The 10,000-nt window shown below is 35.6% G+C and overlaps 2 protein-coding genes and 2 pseudogenes across 2 annotated transcripts in view; 2 read left to right on the forward strand and 2 right to left on the reverse strand.

Annotated features, from left to right (window-relative positions):
- Nucleotides 1–920, reverse strand: part of LOC125601396 (ATP synthase subunit beta, chloroplastic-like) — a 2,386-nt gene extending 1,466 nt beyond the window's left edge. Inside the window, exon 1 of the mRNA XM_048773591.1 lies at nt 1–920. This exon is cut by the window's left edge and continues 1,010 nt beyond it. Within this exon, the coding sequence (XP_048629548.1) occupies nt 1–470 (470 nt within the window). The 5' untranslated portion in view covers nt 471–920.
- A 1,726-nt stretch (nt 921–2,646) lies between these two features.
- Nucleotides 2,647–6,747, reverse strand: LOC125601391 (annotated as a pseudogene).
- On the forward strand, nt 4,851–6,785 carry LOC125601395 (annotated as a pseudogene).
- Nucleotides 6,786–8,884: 2,099 nt separating this feature from the next.
- On the forward strand, nt 8,885–9,575 carry LOC125601393 (NAD(P)H-quinone oxidoreductase subunit K, chloroplastic). Its single transcript, XM_048773589.1, has one exon. The coding sequence runs from the start codon at nt 8,885–8,887 to the stop codon at nt 9,560–9,562; it is 678 nt and encodes a 225-aa protein (XP_048629546.1). The 3' UTR covers nt 9,563–9,575.
- Nucleotides 9,576–10,000: the final 425 nt, after the last annotated feature.

Here is a 10,000-nt window from a genome sequence, read left to right on the forward strand (position 1 = left end):
TCTACTACTTTAATTCCTGTTTCAAAAATAGATAAGGTTGTATCTAAGTCTATAAAAGCAGGCGCGGATTTATGGATAGGAGATGTTGTGAGAGTATCGACAGGACCTAAATTATCAACAGGTTCCCCAAGTACATTGAAAATTCGTCCTAGAGTCGCTCCGCCGACTGGAACACTTAGAGGATTTCCCATATCAACCACGTCCATCCCTCTCTTTAAACCCTCGGTCGCGCTCATAGCTACAGCTCTAACTCGGTTGTTTCCTAATAATTGCTGTACTTCACAAGTCACATTAATTTCTTGACCAAGCGTATCTCGACCCTTAACCACCAGAGCATTGTAAATATTAGGCATCTTGCCCGGGGGAAAGGCTACATCCAGTACCGGACCAATGATTTGGGCAATACGTCCCAGGTTGTTTTTTTCACGTATTGAAACCGCTGGATCCGAAGTAGTAGGATTTATTCTCATAATAAAAAATATGTTCAATTTTGTTGCGAAATTTTTCGAATACAGAAAAAATCTTCGATAGTAAATTCATTGGTTAATTCAATAATAAATGGGAGTAAGCACTCGATTTCATTGGTACCACCCAAGCGAATATGCAATTCAATTTTTTACTTAATTAAATTTCAATGAAGGAATAGTCGTTTTCAAGCTCAACTAACCAAAACCTAGTTTTAAAATAAAAAATATATGAATAAAAAAAATTTTTGTGGAAAGTCTTTGATTTATTTGTCATAATAGGCAAGACTTTGTTTTATCTAGCCAATTCCGAAATGGAACTCTATTTATGATTCATTATTTCGATCTCATTAGCCTTTTTTTTTTCATATTTTCATTTTAGCATATCCGGTTATGCGTCCCATCGATATCAACCCCCCCTTGTTTTTCATTTTCATGGATGAATTCCGCATATTGTCATATCTAGGATTTACATATACAACATATATTACTGTCAAGAGTGATTTTATTAGATGATTCCGTACTACAATTTGGTGGCGGAACTTTAGGCCACCCTTGGGGAAATGCACCGGGTGCCGTAGCTAACCGAGTAGCTCTAGAAGCATGTGTACAAGCTCGTAATGAGGGACGTGATCTTGCAGTCGAGGGTAATGAAATTATCCGTGAGGCTTGCAAATGGAGTCCTGAACTAGCTGCTGCTTGTGAAGTATGGAAGGAGATCACATTTAACTTCCCAACCATCGATAAATTAGATGGCCAAGACTAGAAATTAGATTAGTAATTCACGTCCGTTTTATTAGTTTAATTGCAATTAAACTCGGCTCAATCCTTTTAGTAAAAAAAAGATTGAGCCGAGTTTATCTAGTGTATATACTGTTTTTGATAGATACATACTTAATCTAGATATACAAAATCTGAAAAAAAAAGAAGATTAAACACAACTACACTTTTGTATTGTAGTGTCCACAAGAAATTCTATACGAAATATGGATTCTTAGGATTTTTTTATTCTTTTTTTAAGTTTCGTGTCAGGGCTTGAACCAAGTATCCCCACTTCTTCTACCCATTCTGCATGTTGTCCTTTTCTTTTCATTCCGTATTGGAATAAAAACTTTTTTTTTATATTAGTATACGAGATTTTACTAAAAAAGTTCTTCATATCGCTTATATTCATAAGCGAAGAACAAATATTTCTTTTTTTTAATGAGAATTTTACACAATATAAGAAAATCCTTATTTTCATTTAGAATTGAAATTTATTAATTTCAATTGCTTTTACTTAATAATCTTAGCAATTAGCAATTGCATTGACATGCTTTGCTTACTCTGAATAGAAAATGAACTATTCAAATTTTTTTTTTGCATTTTTCAATTTTTTCATTGAATGACTATTCATCTATTGTTATTTTATTTTCATGTAAATAGAGGCCAGAAGCTCTATGGTTTTCTAGTTAATCAGATTAGAGCTAAGGGTTATGATAGTAGAAAAGACTACTATAATAAGACCGGTTTATATATGATATGGATAAAAAACTTTTTGGTTTTTATTGGAAAAAATTGTTTCTATTAATACATTTTCTTTTAGTTAACTCCAAGACATTCGGAATTCATATATATTTTGATATTGTTAGAAAAGAAATTTGAAATTATTAAATTTTGAATATAAAGAAAAAATTGATTAACAATATGAGTGAAAAATTTTTTTTTATAAAGATAGTTCTAGTTATCTGAATAATAATAGTACAATTGACTTTTTTACATTAAGGATACTAATATAAAAAAAAAGTTTTATTTCTACGGAATGAAAGTGACAACATGTAGAATAATGGGTTTTTATAGTGGAACTTTAGTGGAAGTTCGTGAAGAAAAATTAAAAAAGAATAAAAAAATCTAAGAATCATATTTCGTATTGGAATTTCTGGGAACTTAAATTACCAAAAGATTATAAAAACAGATAGTTAGTATTTAGGATCCCTGTATAAATCTTTATCGTTGTCAGAAAAAATCTATTGTTGTTAAACTTCATACCTAGGATACAAAAAGTATAGTTGTTATTTATCATCAAGGATAAAACTCATAATACACTAGATAAACTCGGCTCAATCTTTTTTTAACTAAAAGGATTGAGCCGAGTTTAATTGCAATTAAACTAATAAAACGGACGTGATATACTAATCTAATTCTAGTCTTGGCCATCTAATTTATCGATGGTGGGAGTTAAATGTGATCTCCTTCCATACTTCACAAGCAGCAGCTAGTTCAGGACTCCATTTGCAAGCCTCACGGATAATTTCATTACCCTAGACTGCAAGATCACGTCCCTCATTCGAGCTTGTAACATGCTCTAGAGCTACTCGGTAGCTACGGCACCGGTGCATTTCCCAAGGGTGCCTAAAGTTCCGCCACCAAATGTGTAGTACGGAATCATCTCCAGATCTCGGTCAAAGCAGGCATATGCCAAACGGAATACCCCCTGAAGCCACAGGTAGAACACCTGTAGTGAGACCCAATCTTGAGTGTGAAAAAGATACCACGACTTCGGTCTTTTTCAAAAACATCGCGCAGTAAATCAACAAAGCCAAAGTTGACTCCCTTCTCCTTCAGTTTACTACTACTGTACCCGGTGAACATGATCTCAACCCGATAGACGTAAAGCTTTAGCTAGTACACGGAAGTGCATACCATGATTCTTCTGTCTATCTAACAGCGGCATTGCACGGTGGATGTGAAGAAGTAGGCCATTATCTCGGCAATAATGAGCCAAACTAGTATTTGCGGTGAATCCCCCGTTAAGTAGTCATGCATACGATAGGAACTCCCAATTCCTGGCAAATATAGCTCTTTTCATCATTCTTCGCATGTACCCGCAGTAGCATTCAAATAATGTCCTTTGATTTCACCTGTTTCAGCCTGTGATTTATAAATAGCTTCGGCACAAAATAAGAAACGGTCTCTCCAACGCATAAATGGTTGAGAGTTCACATTCTCATCATCTTTGGTAAAATCAAGTCCACCACGTAGACATTCATAAACTGCTCTACCATAGTTCTTCGCGGATAACCCCAACTTAGGTTTAATAGTACATCCTAATAGGGGACGTCCATACTTGTTCAATTTATCTCTTTCAACTTGGATACCATGAGGTGGTCCCTGGAAAGTTTTAGTATAAGCCGGAGGGATTCGCAGATCCTCTAGACGTAGAGCAGCCAGGGCTTTGAACCCAAATACGTTACCCACAATTGAGGTAGGTAAACATGTTAGTAACAGACCCTTCTTCAAAAAGGTCTAATGGGTAAGCTACATACGCAATAAATTGAGTTTCTTCTCCTGGAACGGGCTCGATGTGGTAGCATCGTCCTTTGTAACGGTCAAGGCTGGTAAGCCCATCGGTCCACACAGTTGTCCATGTACCAGTAGAAGATTCAGCAGCTACCGCAGCCCCTGCTTCTTCAGGTGGAACTCCGGGTTGAGGAGTTACTCGGAATGCTGCCAAGATATCAGTATCCTTGGTTTCATATTCAGGAGTATAATAATTCAATTTATACTCTTTAACACCAGCTTTGAATCCAACACTTGCTTTAGTCTCTGTTTGTGGTGACATAAGTCCCTCCCTACAAGTCATGAATTTAGAATTCTTGCAATAAAACAAAACAACAAGGTCTACTCGACATAAATTAGGAATAGATTTAATTAACCTTTTTCACAGGAATCTTTCACAAAATTATCAACTAATCAGAATGATTCTTTATTAGACCATGATATTTGATTCGCCAAATACATCATTATTGTATATTCTTTCATATGTATAGCGCAACCTAATACTTGTTTTTCCAGTTTTGAATCTTGACTTTTTATAAATCGAAATATTTAATATTAAAATAATAATAAAATCACTCTTGACAGTAATATATGTTGTATATGTAAATCCTAGATATGACAATATGCGGAATTCATCCATGAAAATGAAAAACAAGGGGGGGTTGATATCGATGGGACGCATAACCGGATATGCTAAAATGAAAATATGAAAAAAAAAAGGCTAATGAGATCGAAATAATGAATCATAAATAGAGTTCCATTTCGGAATTGGCTAGATAAAACAAAGTCTTGCCTATTATGACAAATAAATCAAAGACTTTCCACAAAAATTTTTTTATTCATATATTTTTTATTTTAAAACTAGGTTTTGGTTAGTTGAGCTTGAAAACGACTATTCCTTCATTGAAATTTAATTAAGTAAAAAATTGAATTGCATATTCGCTTGGGTGGTACCAATGAAATCGAGTGCTTACTCCCATTTATTATTGAATTAACCAATGAATTTACTATCGAAGATTTTTTCTGTATTCGAAAAATTTCGCAACAAAATTGAACATATTTTTTATTATGAGAATAAATCCTACTACTTCGGATCCAGCGGTTTCAATACGTGAAAAAAACAACCTGGGACGTATTGCCCAAATCATTGGTCCGGTACTGGATGTAGCCTTTCCCCCGGGCAAGATGCCTAATATTTACAATGCTCTGGTGGTTAAGGGTCGAGATACGCTTGGTCAAGAAATTAATGTGACTTGTGAAGTACAGCAATTATTAGGAAACAACCGAGTTAGAGCTGTAGCTATGAGCGCGACCGAGGGTTTAAAGAGAGGGATGGACGTGGTTGATATGGGAAATCCTCTAAGTGTTCCAGTCGGCGGAGCGACTCTAGGACGAATTTTCAATGTACTTGGGGAACCTGTTGATAATTTAGGTCCTGTCGATACTCTCACAACATCTCCTATCCATAAATCCGCGCCTGCTTTTATAGACTTAGATACAACCTTATCTATTTTTGAAACAGGAATTAAAGTAGTAGATCTTTTGGCCCCTTATCGTCGTGGGGGAAAATCGGACTATTCGGTGGGGCTGGCGTGGGTAAAACAGTACTAATTATGGAATTGATCAACAACATTGCCAAAGCTCATGGTGGTGTATCCGTATTTGGTGGAGTAGGCGAACGAACTCGTGAAGGAAATGATCTTTACATGGAAATGAAAGAATCTGGAGTCATTAATGAACTAAACCTTGCGGACTCCAAAGTAGCCCTAGTCTACGGTCAGATGAATGAACCGCCGGGAGCTCGTATGAGAGTTGGTCTGACTGCCTTAACTATGGCAGAATATTTCCGAGATGTTAATGAGCAAGACGTACTTCTATTTATCGACAATATCTTCCGTTTTGTACAAGCAGGATCCGAGGTATCCGCTTTATTGGGTAGAATGCCTTCTGCTGTGGGTTACCAACCCACCCTTAGTACCGAAATGGGTTCTTTACAAGAAAGAATTACTTCTACGAAAAAAGGGTCCATAACCTCTATTCAAGCAGTTTATGTACCTGCAGACGATTTGACTGACCCTGCTCCTGCCACCACATTTGCACATTTAGATGCGACTACCGTACTATCAAGAGGATTAGCTGCTAAAGGTATCTATCCAGCGGTAGATCCTTTAGATTCAACGTCAACTATGCTACAACCTCGAATCGTTGGCGAGGAACATTATGAAACTGCGCAACAAGTAAAGCAAACTTTACAACGTTACAAGGAGCTTCAGGACATTATAGCTATCCTGGGGTTGGACGAATTATCCGAAGAGGATCGCTTAACCGTCGCAAGAGCACGAAAGATTGAGCGTTTCTTATCACAACCTTTTTTCGTAGCAGAAGTATTTACAGGTTCTCCGGGAAAATATGTTGGGCTAGCGGAAACAATTAGAGGGTTTAATTTGATCCTTTCCGGAGAATTTGATTCTCTTCCTGAACAGGCCTTTTACTTAGTGGGTAACATCGATGAAGCTACTGCGAAGGCTACGAACTTAGAAATGGAGAGTAAATTGAAGAAATGACCTTAAATCTTTGTGTACTGACTCCGAATCGAATTGTTTGGGATTCAGAAGTAAAAGAAATCATTTTATCTACTAATAGTGGACAAATTGGCGTATTACCAAATCACGCGCCGATTGCCACAGCTGTTGATATAGGTATTTTGAAAATACGCCTTAATAACCAATGGTTAACAATGGCTCTGATGGGCGGTTTTGCTAGAATAGGCAATAATGAAATTACTATTTTAGTAAATGATGCAGAGAAGAATAGTGACATTGATCCACAAGAAGCTCAGCAAACTCTTGAAATAGCAGAGGCGAACTTGAGAAAAGCTGAAGGCAAGAGACAAACAATTGAGGCTAATCTAGCTCTCAGACGAGCTCGGACACGCGTCGAGGCTCTCAATACGATTTGATTTTGTAACTAGCTGACGTATAAAAAAATAGGATCCAAAAGCGAGAAAAAAAAAAAAAAAGCTGGCTACAAAAACTTATTAGACACCATTGATCATGGTGTCTAATAAGTTATACCTACTATTGGATTTGAACCAATGACTCCTGCCGTATGAAAGCAATACTCTAACCACTGAGTTAAGTAGGTTATTTATCATCGTAAAGAGAAGGCACGGGGATACTTATCACATCGATAGGATTATAAATCCAATATTATTTCTAAGCAATACCAATAAACAACGAGATGAAAGAGATATAATGTTCGATCATATAATATTAATCTTGACAAGAAATTATCTACATGATAAGATAAGATAAAATGTGGATCATAAACACAAGGGCTATAGCTCAGTTAGGTAGAGCACCTCGTTTACACGTGCGCCAAAGTTTTTCAGAGGAGTCCATCACGCAATCAAACCAATTGATTGATCTTATTAATAAATCGATGTCTTACTCCATGACTTTTTTTTAGGAAAAAGAGGAGAACAATAGCCTGACATTAGGTCCTATTAAAGTACCCCATTTCGGTAGGGAATTAATAGAACCCATCATTGATTTGAGATATTGATAGGGTGAATACCCAGTCTACTTAATGCTAGGCAGAATGAGTATAAGGAACTCAAAAATGATCTTTTCGTCCTATGAACCTTAAGGTGTAGCAAGTTTCATATTTGATTTTTTAATCAGGATGTTAGAGACTATATTTAACTTAAGTTGATCTAGACCAAAAGCAAACCTACGTCAAGAGAACCCTTCTTTGAAACACTTTGGTAGTTATTCTGTATTGTATTAGAATTAAAAAATAATCAATCAGAGTACTTGGAACCATTTCTTATCTTTTTTTTTTAAGAAAAAATATGGTAGACTAACTGATCTTTCTATCAGTTAATGAAAGAGCCCAATGCAAAAAAAATGCATGTTGGGTCTTTGAAAGAGTTCGAATCATTTTGATAATAATAAGTTCGAGCTCTTTTACCGAGCAGGTCTACGGTTCGAATCCGTATAGCCCTAACTAATAAATTTATTCTAATAAATGACATTCAAATCCAAATAATTGGATAATTTTTGACTTTTTATTGTATTCTTTATTTCTAACTGGTTACTTTCAATTTGTTGGTTCATAAAAAAAACTCCCAGACCCTAAACCATAAGTCCTGGGGGTCGTTCAGAATAAAACGGAAAACCAAATTTGATTTCATTTGATTTCAGTGGATCCAATCACTATCTATAGATATATCTAGATAGATACTTATAATTTAGAATAAACGTTTTTTATTCATTCATTTTCATAGTCGTAAGTGGATTTTTTGATACGTCATAATTTTAAAAACGAAGATATTTTTATCAATTTGTTTTATTTTTAAATAAAACATAAAGCAAATTTAAGAAACAGAAATAAAAAAAATTACTAGTTATTAATCATATTAATATTATATTATTAATATGAGAAACTATTAGTAATAGAAACATGGAAATATTAAGTAATAAGTGTACTGAAAATAAGATTACAATCAATAAATCTTAAAAGGAGACGTCTACCACAGCAACCAAACGAAAATAAATGATTCGATTAACCTGAATTTTTGTTTTGACGCAAGAGTTATATATACCTTGCCCAATCCACTCCGATTGGAATTGACTAAGCGGGTATTTTTTCCACATTCATAGGAGTTCGTCTATGTTTCTGCTTTACGAATATGATATTTTCTGGGCATTTTTAATAATATCAAGTGCTATTCCTGTTTTGGCATTTCTAATTTCCGGGGTTTTATCTCCAATTACGAAGGGGCCGGAGAAACTTTCTAGTTATGAATCAGGTATAGAACCGATCGGGGATGCTTGGTTACAATTTAGAATCCGTTATTATATGTTTGCTCTAGTTTTTGTTGTTTTGATGTTGAAACCGTTTTTCTGTATCCGTGGGCAATGAGTTTCGATGTACTAGGGGTATCCGCTTTTATAGAAGCTTTCATTTTCGTGCTTATCCTAATTCTTGGTTTAGTTTATGCATGGCGAAAAGGAGCGTTGGAATGGTCTTAGTTCGTTTCCTGAATACTTGTACAATAACAATAAAAAAAAAGTAAAAAAAAAACCATTGAAACAATTATGAATTCCATTAAGTTTCCCGTACTTGATCGAACAACAAAAAACTCAGTTATTTCAACTACGTTAAATGATCTTTCAAATTGGTCAAGACTTTCCAGCCTATGGCCGCTTCTTTATGGTACCAGTTGTTGTTTTATTGAATTTGCCTCATTAATAGGCTCCCGATTTGACTTTGATCGTTATGGGCTAGTACCAAGATCAAGTCCTAGACAGGCGGACCTTATTTTAACAGCAGGTACAGTAACAATGAAAATGGCTCCTTCTTTAGTGAGATTATATGAACAAATGCCTGAACCAAAGTATGTTATTGCTATGGGAGCGTGTACAATTACAGGGGGGATGTTCAGTACCGATTCTTATAGTACTGTTCGAGGGGTTGATAAGCTAATTCCTGTAGATGTCTATTTGCCGGGTTGTCCACCTAAACCAGAGGCTGTTATAGACGCTATAACAAAGCTTCGTAAGAAAATAGCTAGAGAAATCTATAAGGATCGAATTAGACCTCAACGGGGTAATCGGTGTTTTACTACCAATCACAAGTTTTTTGTTGTACGCAGTACACAGACTGGAAATTATGATCAAGAATTACTCTATCCACCATCATCTACTTCAGAGATCTCTACTGAAACATTTTTTAAATACAAAAGCCCAGTATCTTCCCACGAATTAGTGAATTAGGGAGGATTTGAGAGAATAAGAAAAAAATCTTCATAAATTAGAACTCATGGTAAATGTGAAATACTTAAATTTATATAAAAAAGGTGTGGGGGAAATAAAAAAGATGCAGGGCACTTTGTCCGTTTGGCTAGCCAAACGCGGGCTGGTTCATAGATCGTTGGGCTTCGATTACCAAGGAATAGAGACTTTACAAATAAAGCCCGAAGATTGGCATTCTATTGCTGTAATTTTATATGTATATGGTTACAATTATTTACGTTCCCAATGTGCCTATGATGTGGCACCAGGTGGCCTCTTAGCCAGTGTGTATCATCTTACGAGAATAGAATATGGTGTCAATCAAGCGGAAGAAGTTTGCATAAAAGTATTTACTCACAGGAGTAATCCCAGAATTCCATCTGTTTTCTGGGTTTGGAAAAGTACGGATTTTCAAGAACG

The sequence above is a fragment of the Brassica napus genome, unplaced genomic scaffold (assembly GCF_020379485.1).
Source record: "Brassica napus cultivar Da-Ae unplaced genomic scaffold, Da-Ae ScsIHWf_2544;HRSCAF=3288, whole genome shotgun sequence".
NCBI lineage: Eukaryota > Viridiplantae > Streptophyta > Magnoliopsida > Brassicales > Brassicaceae > Brassica > Brassica napus.